Below are 18,781 nucleotides of genomic sequence, written 5' to 3'. Positions count from 1 at the left end.
TACAAAAAATTTATAAGTAAAAAAAAAAAGAAGTTAAATATATAATAAAGTAAAAAAAAATATAAAAAATAAATATATAATTAAGAAAACCTTAGAATTAATTTTTATCTTATTTGTATTTAATATAACCTAAATACATATAATGCAAAATTTTATATAACATTATATAATATATATAAAATAACAATTGATATAATAATAGAATATCTATAAAAGCTACAATATAATTTTTGTAAAATATGCATAATAAAGTTCAAAAAAATTCGAATACGTATAATTTGAATTCAGTTACAAAATAATTCTTACATCAGATATAACAATTATATCATTTGTGTTTTAATTTTTGTTGATAATTATAAATAAAAATTAGAAATATGAAATTTATAAAAAAATATTAATTTGTCTTCATAATTATATAAGTACTTAAATAGAAATAAAAAAAATACTTAAATAAATATTTTTATGTTAATAACGTAGTGTACACATTATATTCACATATAATATTTTAGAGAAATTATTAAATAATGAAACTCTAATTTAATTTAATTTCATATGTAAATTATATATATATATATTAACGTTGCTTACTTGTATTATTTTGAATGTTTATAATTCAATAACAAGAACTGTTATATATTCAATACAAATATGAATTTACTAATAATTCCGTTATCAATAAAAAAAATTTAAACATGAATCTCAAGAACAGTTTGTTTTCTATGCTATTCAGTTTATGTTTCTTCGAGATGGATACCGGTACGTGTGTTATTTCACAATCTACAAGTGCACAACGAAAGTTTTACCAATGGGTACTCAAATGGATAAACGGACTACATGCGCATGTTGATGAAGAAATGCGCGATATTCGACATTCTGCAAAACTAGATGTATCAATATTAGCTACCTTTTTACAAGCGATCGGATTTAAATTGCTTTCATTTGAAAAATATAATGATCCACTTATCTTTAAAAAAAATGAAAATAATATGAAAACAGAACCTGAACAAGGAATTCTTAAAGTTGCAATCGAATGTGATATATCAAACATGAAAGCAGTGTTAGAATTAGGAGGAATTACATGTCAATGTCCTAATTCTGATCATATTAAGGATGCATCTTTTTGGACAATTAGTGGTACCGAACCTACTGGAAGTATCGTACGTTTTTAAAATATTTATTATAATTTTGATTTAATTTAATTATTATTTAAAAAATTTTTACATTTGAAAATCAATGTTAATGAAATTAAATTATAAATTTGTAATAATAAAACAAATTTTAAAATTAGAAAATTCTATCTTAATATCTTAATATTTTTTTCAGGATAATATTGCACAAAAAGTGGAAGAAACTGGTAGTAATCTATTACCTCGTTTATCAAAAGACGTTACACGAGTTTTGCGTGATGTATCATATAAATTGTTTGATACAATCGTATATGAGCCAGACGTTAATCGTAATACAGATATAAATTTAAATATTTCACGCACAAGTAATATATTTTGCGAACAAAGACCTACTCAGGATATTTCAAAAAAAAATGTTACACGAAGTCATACACAACCGGAAATATGTTTTCGTACAAATAATATCAATTTAAATGTAAATATTTTATTTGTGACATTAAAATTTTTTTTTACTAATAATTTTGCAATATTAGAGTATTTCTGAGGATCAAAGTAAGAATACGAATCTCGAATCATCTGTAAGTCACACTACTTCTCAAAAAGGACCTACTCTTCAACGTCAAAAAACATGGGATATCGAAACCGGAAGTTTAGATGGAGAACCACGACCATCGCCACCAAAACTCACGAGTTCTCCTGCTATACTTACTGAATTATCTAAGTCTTTAGGACAAATTTCCTTACAGAGCGAAATTGAGAATCCTAAAAATGTGACTGAATATATTTTAAGAGCACAACAAAACTTAGAAAAAGCTCTTAATGTTTTATTAATCAATAAACCGAAGACATCGATTGATTTATCGCCTTTTCAAGGTGATTATAATATATTAGATAAATATAATTTGGAAATAACTTTTTTTAGATAATTATTAATAAATTTGTTTATCTTTATATTAGATAATGATGCTACATCTGTAAAATCAGCACCGGCAAATACAGCTGCTATTATTAGTCCTTACAAATCAACTCGACCAAATTCAAATATCAAGTCTTTGTCAAAATTAAGCTACGAGCAAAAAATAATTTCGGGAAATTTAGCACAAACCCCAAAAATTCAACCAACGCTTTCTAAACCTCTTACCCGAAGAAATTTAAAACTTGAACAAGAGAATTCAAAATCCAAAGTTCGCCGTAATAGTTTTTATATTCCCTCACCTGCTAATTCTAATACTTCATTATTAAAACCTTCAGACACAGGAAAAAAGTTTTTAGAAAACGGAAGATATAGCATGAGTAAAATAAATCTTACAATCAATTCTGATCTGTCGAATAGGTATAAATGATATTATTTATTTATATAAAAATTAATATATAGTAGTTTAAGTTAAGCTGTATATCTTATTTTTTAAATTGCAGAAATTTAATAAGAACAAAAAAATTTACATCTCCTGAACAAAAAAATAGTGCTTCATCAAATTTGGAAACGCTCAATACAACGAATAGTCGTATTTCGATGATTAAACCACCTACAAAAATTTCAAAAACAACACCTATTAAAATGAAAACAACACCTATTAAAGTAAAATCAATAAAATCGACAAACATAAATTCAGGAACTATAAAAAAATAAAATAAAAAAAATCAAGAGTTAGTCTTATGAAAGAATAAATTTTTTTTTTTTTCATTTATATTATTTAATCAATAGACAATTTTAATTTTATATTTACATCATTTTAAACGAAGATTTATTCAGATATTTTATTACTTTAGAATATTTAATTACTTTATAATATCTAAAAATATATATTGTTTCAAATAATTAAAGTATTTTATTTTTTAAAAAGAAATATTTTTTATTATATTTAAAGTAATTATTATCTGAAGTTTGTATTATTAAGTACTTTAAAAATGGCGGGCTTAAACATGCCATTTTGAAATATTTTAGATCATTTAGAATGTAATTCAGAAGTTTGATTCGGCATTTGAAATATAATATACATATATATTAGAACTTTCACGTGATGTATTTAACATATAAATTTATAAACAAAAATTAATAACAAATAATTTCGAAAAACATATAAAGAAATCATTCTGATCGATAGTGATTTTTTGAAACTTTGTTTTTTTATTTGAATATTTTCTATATTGTGTTAATCGAAAAATATTTGGTATATTTCTATGTCAGCACTGTAGTTGGACAATTGTGATTGGAGCATGCGCTGATATTCGTTTCTTTAGCTCTGAACGTGAGGTCGGCAGTAATCATTGTTCATGATTAGTTACATTACTGTGTAAAACTATAGTAGCATGGTTTTCAAGAGATTTCGTGATATGTATATCGTGTACACGTATTGATGTTATATTTAAATGCGCGGGACATTGAGACAAACTTTATATATAATATTTATTCTCTTTTTGATTGATCAATCGAAAAACTTGCTAACAAAAGCTTCTACTTGCTTATAAGACACTACGAAATTACATTTGTATACATATATATCATATATATATGCGTACATTTATGCATGTGTATATACATACATGGTATCGTGTTTCATCGTTCACGTTATACCCAATACTGGATACAAACATTTTTCAAGAATGATAGGCGTGTCAGTATATCAGGTATGTGAAGTGAACAAAAATAATATTACATTCTTAGATGATATTACATTATAATGAATATACTACGATCTATGTTAGGAAAGAGTTATAATTATTACAACTAAATCAAACATCTGGATAATTGTATGATTACAAGTGCATTATTTTGTATGAAGTTTTTAAATCTATTTTATAATTTATATATATAAGTAATTTTAATGATTTAAATAAGACAATATATTTTAATCTTATATCGCGAAATTTTCGTTCATGGCAGCAAGTCGACATAATGGCGTCAATGCTCCCTTCGACTATAGATAACTGGATCTTACATTCCCTACCTTGCATGTCGCAATAAAACATTAAACGTGCCACGTGACCTTCTTCAATCACGCGGTATGTTCTAAAAGCCGGATTTGAACCTGCGCCTTGTAAAAGTTTTATTTCAATATATGACAAGTGGAAGAATAATCTGAAGATAAAATATTTGTAAATAATGCATATAGTAATGTTATATGTTCACGTTTACAATATTAGATACAACAATAGTAACTTTATATTTTTTACAAATTTTTTGCGATAAAATATCAAATATTAATATGTCATTTTGAATTAAATATAAAATTATGTGTAGGAATTTATAAATATAATTTTTATAAATGATTTATTATTCACAGTAATATATTTTAATATTATATATAATAGTAAAATATATTATGACTTATACTATATAACCTTATTACATTATACTATATAACTTTAACTATAAGAATATTATATAAGTATTATTATTATAGTTTTTATAAAATAATTATATTTATATATTATATAAAAGTTATTGAATATAAAAATAAATATGTTCATGATAATGATAATATTATGATTATAACAATTCAATTTAAATTAATATTTTATTTTCAATAATTATATATTTTAAAAAATAATTTTATCAATAACATTACATTTTTAATAGTATATAGTTATTTAATTTATTTATATTATCAGTATATTATATGTTATACTAAAAAAAGTTTTTTTTTCAGGCAAATGTATGCTAGCATTAATAGCATATTATCAACGCACCCGTTGCAGTTAAAGAATTAAAGAAGTAGGCTTCAAAACTTACTTAAGATCCTGGGTGTGATTCTATTACATCTGACATAAAATGGCAGAGGAGTGCAATGATGTTAAATCTGCTGGTCCATCTTCACCAAGAAGTCCACAAAATAATAGTACAGGAGGAAAAAGCAGTCCTCATTCACCTAGACAACCAAGGCGTGTGAAGCTAACACAACAGCAATTGGACAGCATGACAAAGGACGAGCTAGCAGCCAAGTGGCATGAACAGGACTTATATGTGGAGTGTCTAGAGGCCCAGGCGGCAGCTCAGGAAGGTACTGAGATCACTTGAGTGAGACCATCTCACTCACCACATTTCTTAAGCGAATTTATGAATGCCAGAACACAACGGTCTCTTGTATGAAACAAGACTCTTATAGGGACGTTAAGATTAGGGATTAAGCATATTATTAGTACTGTGTTTAGGATAATAATAACAATTAATAATTAATAATTAATAATAATAATAATGATAATAAAAATAAGTTTTTTTATAAGTTCTAAAATTGAAAATTTTTCACTAAATAAGTAAAATAATAATATAGATGAAATTTTTTAAAAATATTTTTTATGATATCTATAAATAAATTATAGTTGTAGAAAATTTATGTATATATAAAGTAACATGCTATATATAAAGCATTGAATAGATCAATTTGGTAATAGACTCTAGATAAAGGCTAGTGATATAGTAATATTGTAATATTTTGAAAACTACATTTGTGATGTGTAGTGTGGGCAATTAAATTAATGCCAATATGTACAGTGTTTGAAATTTTTTTGGTGAGCAGAAGTGATGTGCGGTCATGTACACTGCATATACAAAAAATTTAATATAATATTATGCAAGTAATGCATAATTTTATTATTTGGTGTTAAGTTGCGCTACTATTGATATTAAAAATCACTTAATGCTAAAAGCAAAGTGCATATTGAAAAAAAGTGATATTGTGTGACAAGAAGAAATGACAATTTTCTGAATGTGTTCACTATAAATATATATAAATCATTTCTTTTACTCTAAACACACACAGCTTACTGTTGATATGACCTCTTAAGTGACCGTGCGGTGTGCCACGTATAATTCTACAGTGTAGTAAAACACACTGCCAGATGCAGGACAGTGCGTGTGTGTTTGTGTGTACATTGGATATCGAGTTTCCACTTTGCGAGGATTGAATGAAATACAACATCCTTGCTGGCTTTGAATATACCACTCAGAAGAGTAAAAACAGAGGTCCTATGTCATCCTTTGGCCCACAAAACTCTGTGCCAGGGGTGCGTGAATCTAAGTCTTGGTGAAGTACGAAACCTTTAATTGATGCAGTTATGATCTGAAATTCCAGCTGCTTTTTCCAATCCTAACAATTCTTATCCCAATCTACAATCTTTAATATCATTTTATATATATAGATATATCTGATAAAATTGAACAATTTTAATTATGTTCCTAGACAAACCATCCCTGTTTATTCCCATTATGAACGCAATTCATGCATGCATTTGTACCTGCACCATAACTTCCTGATGTCCAATCTGAAAAAAATACAAACCTGATCAAATAAGGCCAGGAGGTCATCTTGTGACAACATCTGTGTCTGCAACAAATAGTCTATCTATTTTCATGGAAGAAAAATAACGTCCACTCTTGGTCTCGGTGGAAGCACAGAGAATCTCACAAATGGCACGATGCAACGACTCCAAACTCAAAGTATGCGCTAATTAAAAATGTCAGTTGTCAGGCAATCAATGTCACATACATATAAGAACATATTTTGTTTATGCGCACTTAGGGCAAAACAGTATGTAGTAGATTTTCACCACTATGCTTTATTTCACCAAGAATATACAATTGTGAAGTATCAAAAAAAAAGAAAGCTGTACAGAGTAGTCTGTACTATTATTCTAAATGTACATATATTTTAAGGTTTCAAGCTCTCTATGTGTCTCATAAATTTGCATATTTTGCTATTAATTAAATAAATTATTAAAAGTGAAAGATACATTATAAAAAAAATAATATAAAAGAAATTTTAAATTGATAAATAGTTATAAAAATATCATTAAAATTTTTTATTAAATATCATTAATTTCATAAACTGATAAAATCATAAAAAATAAAATTATAAAAATATTTTAAGTTAAAGTTATATTTTAAATTAAACAGATATATCTTCTTCAAATTCAAATAATAAATTAATAATTTTTTTTAAGATTTTTATATGTCAACATATTTTTATTATATATTTTTATATCTATTCATTATGATTAAATTATACATATATTTATGTACAATTTAATTTTATACTAATAATGATTAGAATAAATATAAAACAAATTAACGAAACACATAGATAGCTTTAAACAATAAAGTTTCAATTAAAAAAGAAAATGATATAACTATTTTTTTAGGTGACCTATCTTCATTGAGAGAATCTGAAAGCAAATACAGGCAACAACATGCAGAAGCATCTCATAGAGAGAAGATTTTAGTTAGGAGACTTGCTTCTAAAGAACAAGAATTACAAGAATATATTGTATGTAAATTTTATAGTTTTTCATAGATTAATTTAATGAAATCGGAAATTTTAATATATAATTTTTTTTTAGAATCAAATTGCCGAAATGAAAGCTGCTCATGCTCCGTCCGCTGTGGCATTAAGATCTGCTCTACTAGATCCTGCTGTTAATATTTTAATTCAGAAATTAAGACAAGAACTTGTTACAACTAAAGCTAAATTAGAGGACACTCAGAATGAACTTAGTGCCTGGAAATTTACACCCGATAGGTAAATAATAATTTACATTTTTTAATAGAAATAAATAATAAATTGAGATTTGTAATATTTTTATAGCAATTTTTTATAGCAATTTATTTATTAATTTTTATTAATTTTTTTATAGCAATACAGGTAAAAGATTAATGGCAAAATGTAGATTGTTATATCAAGAAAATGAAGAATTAGGTCGTATGATTGCTAGTGGACGAATTGCTAAATTAGAAGGAGATCTTGCACTTCAAAGAAGTTTTAGTGAAGAAATGAAAAAATCACAATCAGGTTTTTATATTCTTTTTATTTATATATTAAATATATTATGTTTAAATTAATATTTTTTTATGGTATTTTTATTACAGAATTGGATGAATTTTTACAAGATTTAGACGAAGATGTTGAAGGAATGCAGAGCACAATTTATTTCTTACAACAAGAATTACGTAAAGCTCGTGAATCAGTAACATTATTACAACAAGAAAATGCAGCATTGAAAGCAAATTCAAGTGAAAATAATTTAACAAATGGTTTGTCTCCTCATACACCACCAATTAAAAAAGAGGAATCAGAGGAAAATTCAATTCCAGAAACAAAGACTTTAAAATCTATAGAAGATAGTGATGTGTGCAAAGGTGCTAGGACTCCACCGTTGTCATCGCAACGATCGCCGTGTGAGTTTTCAAATACTGAAAGAACAGAACGGATTGAACGAAAACCTAATCAAGCGGATCATAATGATGAAAGCTCAAGTGATTCAGCTGCTTTGATAATCAAAGTTGAAAATGAGGAATTAAGTGATAGGGAAGAAGAACACGAAGAAAATCGAAATAATAAAAGGATATTACGAAGCAAAAGTCATAATAGAAATAACAATAAAACTAATGGGGAAGAGATGCTAACTAGAATAACTAGGGGTAGGGATAGGACCAAAAGGGACAAAAGTGCACCAGGTAGTGACGATGAAAGGACACATAAAAAAAAGAGAAGAGAGAGTATTCTTTCTCTTGATTATAATGAAGCTGATGATGATGCGTTAGTTTTAACTAATGGTGAGACGCTTCAAAGCGATCCAGAATGAACAATTTTCTAGAACAATTTTATACACAAACACTTGTTATATACAAATAAGGCTTAACGTGACTTAATATACAACATAAGTTGAATATAATATTTCATATTTAAAAGTTATAATACATTCACATCACGATAAATATTTCTAATAATTTTTCGTAATATAAATTTGTAAATATATTTCATATTTGAATATTTTGAAGTCACGTTAATGCCGAAAAAATTGCACTTGATTACATATGATAATATGTTCACAAAATAATGTGGCGTTGGAATAAAGGGGTAGATAGTTAAAACTATATTTCTTTTTTCTTGCAATGAAATCGCATTAAATTCTTCAATAAGTATTCGTTATAAAAAAATGCTTCAATGTTTTTAATGGCTTTTTTGTAAATTCATTAAAACATTGATAGTAATCTTGTTAGATTTTTTAAAACAATTATAAGGAATATAAATAACAATAAAGTAATAATTAGGGCTATGCCTTTTCTTTATTATGTAAATACACAAATGTTAATATCTGGTACACGACGACGCACATACATAGATTTATATATGATTATGTGCGCAATAATTTGTATGTATGTACTATTTTTTTTCATTGTGAGACATGCGTGTCAAAATTCGTTATTACATAAAATGTGCTTTTAATTATGTATAATAAAATTGAGGTCTATTTGTTAGATTTATTAAATACCTGTAAATTATATGAAATATAAAACAACATTAATTTCAGTAAAACTTGTAGATTAATCTTTTAGATTACAAAATATCACAATTATATTTTTTTTTCTTTTTAAAGATAAATATATAAAGTATTTACATTATTATTTTATATTATTTATATAAAAACATACTTTTAATTGATTTCTTTATAAAAATTAATTTTTTATTTTAATCCATTTATAATTTGTGTATAATATTCAATGAGTATATGTATGTTCTATTTAGGATATAATATATATATATATAATTTTTAAAAAAATTATCCATGATTAAAATATAATTCGTATAATTCAATTTGATATATCTATATATCTATAAAAATTTATTATTATTATTATTATAACGTACAATTTATTAATTAAAGATTATTTTCTAACCTAGAAAAAAGTGACACGTGATAGTTTTAATTCAATTTTTACGATTATAAAAATTAATATATCTGAAGATTAAATTAAAAATAAAATGAAATTATTTTTCTAATGTTATATAAAATATTTTTATTAATTGAACTACAAAAAAAGATAATAGTTATTAAATTTATTATTATATTTAATTTTTTTTTAATTATAAGAATATCTCATTAAATATGCAGAGGATATTAATTAAAGAAATATTATTTTAGTATTTGTTTTATTCCCAATAGAAACTGTGACGTAACTGATATTTGTATATATGTAGTTAGTAGCCAAGCCATTTTTCGGCTTACTCGCATTCGCATTAATATATTCGCAAAGGTGTACAGTATCTATAATTGCATATTGCTCTTACATTTTATGATTTTGTGATATTAATATATAAGAGTAATTTGATTTATTCGCATTTTAACAATGTTTGCAGTAAGACGTATCCTATTTTCCAATACAGTGTAAGTTCATATTATTTTTCATTTATAATTATCATATTTGATATTATATAATTTCTAACCTCATCATTCGTTTTTTCTTGTCATTAATATTAAAATTTTTATTCATATGATAATTGTGCTTAATAAAATCGTAAATATTATATATATTTATATTAGAAGACTAATATATATATAAATATATAAATATATATATACTTGAAAATATAATAATGAAATTAAAATTTTGAACATATAATAATATAAATTTGCTTCTGATCATTTAATATAATATATATATATGTGTAATTCAATTTATGATCATTTATATTGAATTCAAAATGCTATTTATATAATAATAATTGTTAATCAAAAATTTATTAATTGTATTCAAAGTATATATGTTGTATCTGTCAAATTTAATAATATCGAATTATATATAAAAAATTGTAATTTTTTAAAAACATATTGTTGAATAATATTCAATTATATTGTTAAATTATTTAAATTAATTGTGATTATAAAAAAATCAATATAAATTTAGTTTGACCTTTGGCATATAGATATATTAGATAAGTACTTTGTCAATATGATATTTGAATATCAGTATTTTTGAGTATCATATATATATACATATAATAAAAAACTATTAATCATTTTTTAATGTAAAAAATACAAAAATTATACAAGTTAAAAAATAAAAAATAAATAATATAATGAAGAAATATTTATATTAATAATAAAACAAAATTGATATTTTATGGATGGATTTTTTAAAATATTAAATATGACGAAATTTGTATATTTTATTTCTTTTATTTAATATTAATTATCATTATTAAAAAATTTTTTTGTTTATGTTTTAAAAATAGTTCTAATATTTATTTTTTATTTTTAGTAAAGATACATTTGTGAGAACAAAACATACACTTCCTGATTTACCATATGACTACAAAGCTTTGGAACCTATTATTTCCGCCGAAATTATGCAACTTCACCATTCAAAGCACCACGCGACTTATGTAAATAATTTAAATATTGCCGAAGAAAAAATGAAAGAAGCTGTTGCCAAAGGTGATGTTAATACACAAGTTGCATTGAGTCCTGCTATTAAATTCAATGGTGGTGGTCATTTGAATCATTCGATTTTTTGGTGCAATCTTTCTCCAAATGGCGGTAAACCAAACGGTAAATAAATTATTTGAATAAGATTAAAAATTATTATATTATAATATTTTTTAATATGATTAATTTTATAAAGCGCATTTTTTTTTGTTATAGCCGCACTCCTTAATCAGATCGAAAAAGATTTTGGTAGCATAGAAGAAATGAAAAAACGGTTATCTGAAAATACCATTGCGATTCAAGGTTCTGGTTGGGGTTGGCTTGGCTATTGTCAAAAATCAAAATCTTTAAGGATAACTACTTGCGCTAATCAAGATCCTTTGCAAGCTACAACTGGTTTAATACCACTTTTTGGTATTGATGTTTGGGAACATGCGTATTATCTACAATATAAAAATGTTCGACCCGATTACGTAAAAGCTATCTTTGATGTCGTGAATTGGAATGATGTGAATTCTCGTTATAAGAAAGCTATTGGATCTTAGAGTATGAATATCATAGCATTAAAAGTGATTTTTATCTAGTATGTGAATGTTTTTGAAAAATTAATTCCATATTTTTTATGTTTGCATTTGTCTTAAAAAGACATTTGTGATTTTGTACACATATTGTTTATATTGTACACATATGTAATTATAAATAGTAATAAAATATGCTAAAATATTATTTTTTATTGTTGTTTTAAAATAAAATAGAAAGTAATTAAATTTTTTTTAAAAACTTAAGAAATATTTCAATAAATAGAAAACAAAAAGGATATCATTAATATATTTTAATTTAATTATTTCAAAAAATTATTTTTATATATAAAAAATAATAATATTAACTTTACAATTAATAAAAATCAATAATAATCAATATTAAATTGAAAAATTTTCGCGCTCAAATCGAAATGCATTATTTAAATTATCATATATCGATAACTATCGTATTGTAATGAGATTCGTTTTTATTTGACATAATATTAATAAACAATACGCATTGAAAATCATGAACTATTATATTATTTTTTAAAAATTTTATTGTTTAAAAGATATCAGCGTCACATAGTTAAATTGTTTGTACAAGCGAATGCTAAAAAAGAATAAAAAATGTTTAATCGCGCCTTTAATAATCGATTGGTTCAAGTCGCATCACTTCGTGTCGCAACGTGTTCACACTATGTATCAAGGAACATCACGGAACTAGAACCAGTATGGCCGGAAGACCTCAGCTGTTTTCACGTCACTGCTTACATATCTAGTGAGTTAAAAACATTCTTATCATTTTAAGCATTCGTACTAATAGCTCATTCATTATAAACACATAAACAAAATATTATCATTATAGTTATTACAAACTTGTTGCAATATATTATGAATTACGAATCCTTGACATTATCTACTGCCACAAATTAATTCTTTATTTTCTGTGCTTTATTATTTAGAGTATACAGTAGTTATGTGTAATATTAGTCAGACAGCTATTTTTTAAACGTTTCCAATATTATATTCTTTTAGTTTATTTAATGATTTCTTGTTAACATAATTAGTTTTATTTTATATCGTGACAGTTCGAAAATATATTATATGAGAAATTGTCTGAAAAATTTTGTAACAATTTTGATCATTTATTAGTAGAATAAGCTTAAGATTGATATTTAAAATAAAATTTCTTGTAAATATTTCATTATATAAAGATTTTGACATGAAATTTCTATCAGAAATTGAAATTTTTTTCATTATTTCTATAATACATTTTTCTATCACATTAATGAGAAAAAAATATTAATAATGTAATAATCTAAAAAAAAAAAATTATTTCTATTTATTTTTAAAATATTTTTGTAAATATTATATAAAAATTGAGTGATATGTAGTATTAATTATTAGTTGAGAAAAATAACTTTTTTTTAAAAAATAACTTTTCTATAAATATAATTTTATGTAATTATTTATTTTAAAATTAAATCGAGAAGTGAATCAAGAAATACGTTTACAATACAATGTTAGTGCATTACTAGAAATATTAATCGAAGATGGCGCTTTTGCTAAAATCAACATGATTTGTTTCTACCACAAAGTTTTTTATTCATAAAACATAAAATCATCATATATTAAATTTTTATATAAATACATCATATTGATGTAAAAAAATTATAAATACTATTTCTAAAATAAGTTATTTTCAAAATTAAATTATATTTTGCAGAAAATTGATATTGAAAAGATAATAGAATATAAATTAAATTTTTCTGCTGAATAAGTTCATTATAGACATGTATAATAGAAATTAATTAGAAATATATATTGATAAACGATGGATTTCGAAATATGAATATTATATTGGTCTTCATTTAATCATGAAAAAGTTAAAATATCTAATAAATTTTTTAAATATTTTTTATCTTTATATATTTTTCTTAAATTTTTTTTTTTTTTAGCATTTATATTTAACATTGGAAAAGGAAAAAAATAAAGAAATTATTCGCGTATTTATAGAATTTGGTATTTTTACTTTTTGATTAAAGAAATAGTTTAATAAATTTAATAAAGATAAGAAAAGTTATTTTTCTCAATTAATAATTGATTTTATTAAAAATGGTAAGATAAAAATATTAAGATTTTGTATTTAAAAATTCTATTATTTAATTCACTATCATATTAATATTAACACATATACAAAAACAAAATTATTTTTTTTTCAATATATATATATCTTTAAATCTTAGATTGATATGCACATTTTTAATAGATTGTTAATTGTTATTATGCATGTATATATACTTATATGTATATATAATGATTGTGCATATGTAAATAAAAATATGATTTCTTTATATTATAATTTAATATGCATTAATTAAAAATATAATTTGATATAATGAAATATAATGATTTATAATAAAATTAATAATATGAAGATTGATACATAAAATTATGATATTGAATATTAAAAATGTATTATATATTCGTTAAAATTGATATTAAATAATTTGAAATTTGTAGAATCTATTTTGTTATATTAAAGAAACTACATTCATAATATACAAGATATTAATTACTTATTTTTTAATGAAATAAAAAAAAAGCAAAACATGATGAATAATAAGTAATGAATATTTAGATTATAATTATATAAATAATAACAAATTATAAAATTTTAGTAAAATAATCACATTTCAAAAACCTCATAAAATATTATATAAAATTATTTAATATTATATAAAAAACAATTTTATCAGATAATTTCAAAACAATATTAAAATATTTATTTTAATATAATACATAAATATAAAATAATATTTCTTTTGATTAAAAAAAACTTGTTAATTAAAATAAGATTTTTCTTTATCAAAACATTTAAATCAATAATATAATATAGATTTAAATTTTAAATCTATTAATATATAAAAATTATACAATAATAGATATAAATAGATAATAAATATATAATAATATATAATATATATAACATATATATATAATATATATAATAATAGAATAAATAGATAATAGATGTATTGCATATTTATATTTTTAAATTTTCTCGATCATATTAGTACTTCAGCTATTATATCTATAAAACAAATATGTTTTCGGAAATGATTTTCGTGAATAGAAAGTGCAATTGTAACAAATTCAATCAGATAATAACAGATAACGAGAAATTTGCGATAAAGTTTGAAATAAAGATACGTGGGTGCTATTGTCGACATTGTGGATATCTTTACTTATTGATTGCTCTGTAGAAATTGGCCGGCGCCGCCCGCGTCGCATCGGTCGATCGTCGCGTCGGCGTTGACGTCACTGTCCGTACCTATTGATTTTCTCCTCTAGACGCGATGTGATTGGTCCATAAACGGAGAAAGCGAACATATACGACCCTGGACCACGATGTCGATCGGCGCGCGCATAGCCGCCATATTACTTTCAACCACCTACTACTGTATTACCGGTTTCGATTCTAGTCCACTTTTCGAGGGCGAATTCCTATCGAGCAAGCATATGCGCATACCTTCGTTGACTTCAGATCGATCATTCAAATATTTTTAATCGTAGATGCTTTTGCCATTTCGTTGTCTTACGAACGTCTAATCGAAAGATTTGATAGATTCGTTAAAATTAGATAGACTCAAACATTATATTTTTCACATTGAAAATAATTTCACATATATAAATGTAATATAAAATATATACAAACTGCACAAGAATAGATTCCATAACAATTTCTTGCAACTATTTCTTGTTTTCGAAATTGCATTTTTTTGAATGCTTTTTTCGATAAACAATTTTTTTAGAATAGCATTTATTTTTTTAGAATGGCAATTAAATAATAAATAATTTTTTTCTTCAATTTTTTTATTTTATTCTTTAGAAATAAATAAATTAAATTTCTTTAATTTTTTTGTTTAGCATTGATTATAATTTTTTACAAATATAATATTTTTCTGAATTATTTACATTTTGGATATAATTTATAATTTAAATGACAAATAACATTTTGTGCAACAATTTGATAAATGAAACTCAATTAATATATTTTTTGTTATTACATTGAAATGAAGATTTTGAATTTGAGTTAGCTAGTAATTTATTATATTTTTGTAATTATAATATATATATAATATAATATAATAATTATATAATATAATATATAAAATAACATTAAATGAGATTTCACATCGTTGAATATATGGTTTAGTTTAATCACTTAAAAATTACCCACATTAGATATCTGATTTTTTAAAATCCAATATTTCATATTACTAATGATAATTAGAATTAATATTTTTACAATCAATTTTAATTAATTATTATTTTTATATTAATCTATTTTAATTATAAAACTATTCTTGGCAATAAACATGAAATTACATTATAAAAAGAAAATTAAAATAATTATATTTTGGAAAAAATGTTATGATCATGGATTTATTTTTCTTTTTATTTCGATATTAATTTTCAGATTCATAATTACCTGATATTCACAAGTGGAACATCATAATTAATATGAATAATTCTGTTTTTTCGGACAACAAATTATGAAAAATTATTAGACAGATATATTATTATATTAAATAAATTACAATACAATTTTGCAATTTTTGATTAGAAATAAACTTTGATTCGAAATGAATTCAATTTATGTAATAGAAACGCTTTTTCTAATTCTATTGTTTTTAGGAAGATCTTTAAAATTCTTAAGCAAAAACTATATAATATCAAGTATCATTTCAATGCCAAACAAGCAGAAATTTGATATATAGTTTATGAAAGCGTGGGTTTGGGGTTGACTACATAATGTCATTGATGTGCAAAATTCATTTGGCGAAGACCTTCATTTCATGAAAATATTTCCATCGTTATGTATACTATCTTTCATATTATAATATTGTATTATTGTAAGATTAGTTACATATTTAAAAATGATTTTAATATATTAAATTTTTGATGTAAACAAAGAAGATAAGTAAAAAGATAGTAGTGTAATTCAAGTATAAAATAATAATGATTGCATTTTATTGAAAATAAATTTCATTTCATTAAAAAATATCGATAAATTTTCAGAATTTATTAATCTTTATTTCTATAATCTGTAGTATATATAAATAACTAATAAAATAGTACATATAAGATTTTATAAAGAAATGAATGAATATGTGATTTTTATATTTTTCAACTTGTGTTTTATTTTTAATAATTAATATCTATAATTGTTAAATTATAAAGTTAAAATAATGCAATTGTCTCTTTCTCTAAATCAAATAATAATCAAATTTTATTTATAATTTATAATTTATTAATTTTTTTAAATTTTAATTATAACAATAGAAAATATGATTTGAAGACTTTTAAAAATAAGTACTTTCAAAAAACAGTATTTTTAAGTATTTAATTAAAAATTTTTTTAAGAATATATTATTTTAATTTTAGTTATCTTAGTTAAATTTAAGAACATTATAATATAAATATAATTAAATATTTTATGTTGATTGAAATGATATTTTCGGTTTATTTTTTGAGTAGTTTGAATTGCTTGCCATTCTTTTACTTAATAAAATATAATCGATCAAATTATAGAAGTAATTAAAGATATATCGATTATTCATAATGTAATGTAATGATTATTCGTAATGTAAATTGAGATATTTACATCGAAAAAATTTCATTCATTTTATATTTACAATCTATCTATAATTTTTTATTTCAGAGTACTCAAATAAACCTGAAGTCGCGTAAAAAATTCCCCTGAGAACACTCTTGTACAAATAATCAATAGCATTTTCTCAATGTCATTCAATGATTATGTCTATAAAGTGTTATATTTTATAAATTTCTTCTATTATACTATGAATTATATATTACGATACGCACATATCTGGAAAACAATATTATTTTATAAAACAGAAATGAAACAAAGATTAATCTATAGAATATTTTTCAATTTTTTTTTTATTCAAAAATATAAAAAGAAAAAAAATTAAATTCTTATATTTTGATAAAAAAAGATACTACTCTAATTATAAAAGTCAAATCAAATAGTATTAATTAACAACTGAATTGCACATTTAATGATAAAAGCAAATTAGAAGAACTAATTTTAATGAATCTCTTTAATCCTTAGATACTAACAAATTAAATTGCGTTAACAAGATCTTGTTTCCAATTTAGAAATCGCATTCAGTTAAGGAAATTGCAATTTTACGTCAACAAAGTCTCTGGTTGCATTCTAAGCATCCCACGCATATCTATGGAAAAGCTAAATTTTTAACTCTTTCTTCTTATACAAGATCATAAAAAATATCAATTCATTGACGATTTAAATAGAAAAAAGCATGTAGAAAAAAGTCGATAAAACTTATATAAACATTGATAAGAATCTTTTTAGAATATGGAAAATGATTTGTAACAATGAATATTGATTTGAATAAAATTTTATGGTCTTAATAAAGTAGTCATAATTGTATTTTGTAACTTTGCAACTATGAAAAAACAAATATAAAAACATACGAAAAATAAACATTACAATTATTCAGTTTTTTTTATCTATTTTTTATATTTAAAGAAAATCGCAGTATCTGAATCATGTATGATTTGCATATGAGTTAAACAAAAAGGGAATGAAATTGTATATCCGCTTTTACAAAATATTACTATTTGAAGTCTTTTTTTTAGGAAATCTCTAAAACTTTTCTTATAAAAGTCATTTTATTAAATAGAACGATTTAAAATTTGAGCCACTGCCCCCGAAAAAAGAGCAAGATTCAAAGAAGTTAACCAAAAGGAATAAATTAGAATCGGGGCAACCCGAAGGGCTCAAAGGACACCTAATGGTAGGGGTATCGTAATTATCAGGTGACCGACACATGGCGCCGACGCGATAAGTCGGCCATCAGCTAATGGATGCCA

The 18,781-nt window shown here is 23.2% G+C and overlaps 4 protein-coding genes across 8 annotated transcripts in view; 3 read left to right on the top strand and 1 right to left on the bottom strand.

Moving 5' to 3' along the window:
- The window catches only part of LOC116185551 (transmembrane protein 177), a 2,458-nt gene extending 1,627 nt beyond the window's left edge, over positions 1-831 (bottom strand). The window contains exon 1 of the mRNA XM_031510184.1: positions 589-831. The gene's annotated coding sequence lies outside the window, so the exon portion shown is untranslated. The remainder of the gene's footprint in view (positions 1-588) is intronic.
- Positions 650-2,946, top strand: LOC116185550. The gene is made up of 5 exons (XM_031510180.1): positions 650-1,157; positions 1,324-1,602; positions 1,661-2,000; positions 2,085-2,460; positions 2,544-2,946. The coding sequence occupies exons 1-5, from the start codon at positions 693-695 to the stop codon at positions 2,755-2,757; spliced, it is 1,674 nt and encodes a 557-aa protein (XP_031366040.1). The 5' UTR covers positions 650-692; the 3' UTR covers positions 2,758-2,946.
- Positions 2,947-3,096: 150 nt separating this feature from the next.
- On the top strand, positions 3,097-9,439 carry LOC102676227 (pre-mRNA-splicing regulator female-lethal(2)D). Of its 5 annotated transcripts, none has more exons than XM_031510183.1 (7): positions 5,526-6,131; positions 6,308-6,564; positions 6,647-6,764; positions 7,266-7,390; positions 7,464-7,642; positions 7,758-7,912; positions 7,990-9,439. In XM_031510183.1, the coding sequence occupies exons 2-7, from the start codon at positions 6,535-6,537 to the stop codon at positions 8,703-8,705; spliced, it is 1,323 nt and encodes a 440-aa protein (XP_031366043.1). In that variant the 5' UTR covers positions 5,526-6,131; positions 6,308-6,534; the 3' UTR covers positions 8,706-9,439. The 5 variants fall into 5 exon arrangements, with proteins under 5 accessions (XP_006615159.1, XP_031366043.1, XP_031366042.1 ...); XM_031510182.1 differs by having other exon boundaries at positions 5,526-6,156; XM_006615096.1 differs by lacking the exons at positions 5,526-6,131; positions 6,308-6,564; positions 6,647-6,764 and adding exons at positions 3,097-3,755; positions 4,778-5,128.
- Positions 9,440-10,088: 649 nt separating this feature from the next.
- On the top strand, positions 10,089-12,056 carry LOC102676100 (superoxide dismutase [Mn], mitochondrial). Its single transcript, XM_006615095.1, has 3 exons — positions 10,089-10,289; positions 11,164-11,453; positions 11,547-12,056. Exons 1-3 carry the CDS (start codon positions 10,252-10,254, stop codon positions 11,873-11,875), a joined length of 657 nt encoding a protein of 218 aa, XP_006615158.1. The 5' UTR covers positions 10,089-10,251; the 3' UTR covers positions 11,876-12,056.
- The last annotated feature ends 6,725 nt before the right edge of the window (positions 12,057-18,781 follow it).

The sequence above is a fragment of the Apis dorsata genome, unplaced genomic scaffold, assembly GCF_000469605.1.
Source record: "Apis dorsata unplaced genomic scaffold, Apis dorsata 1.3 scaffold_215, whole genome shotgun sequence".
NCBI lineage: Eukaryota > Metazoa > Arthropoda > Insecta > Hymenoptera > Apidae > Apis > Apis dorsata.
Note: the sequence above shows the minus strand (reverse complement) of the source record. Positions and strands in the feature narration are given on the sequence as shown.

Coding starts and splice junctions, on each gene's coding strand:
- LOC102676227 (XM_006615096.1), top strand. CDS start 4,900: ATGGCAGAGGAGTGCAATGATGTTAAATCTGCTGGTCCATCTTCACCA. Junction 7,391..7,463: donor AAGAATTACAAGAATATATT/GTATGTAAATTT, acceptor ATTTTTTTTTAG/AATCAAATTGCCGAAATGAA. Junction 7,913..7,989: donor AATGAAAAAATCACAATCAG/GTTTTTATATTC, acceptor TTTTTATTACAG/AATTGGATGAATTTTTACAA.
- LOC116185550 (XM_031510180.1), top strand. CDS start 693: ATGAATCTCAAGAACAGTTTGTTTTCTATGCTATTCAGTTTATGTTTC. Junction 2,001..2,084: donor TGATTTATCGCCTTTTCAAG/GTGATTATAATA, acceptor TCTTTATATTAG/ATAATGATGCTACATCTGTA. Junction 2,461..2,543: donor AATTCTGATCTGTCGAATAG/GTATAAATGATA, acceptor TTTAAATTGCAG/AAATTTAATAAGAACAAAAA.
- LOC102676100 (XM_006615095.1), top strand. CDS start 10,252: ATGTTTGCAGTAAGACGTATCCTATTTTCCAATACAGT. Junction 10,290..11,163: donor ATCCTATTTTCCAATACAGT/GTAAGTTCATAT, acceptor TTTTATTTTTAG/TAAAGATACATTTGTGAGAA. Junction 11,454..11,546: donor AAATGGCGGTAAACCAAACG/GTAAATAAATTA, acceptor TTTTTGTTATAG/CCGCACTCCTTAATCAGATC.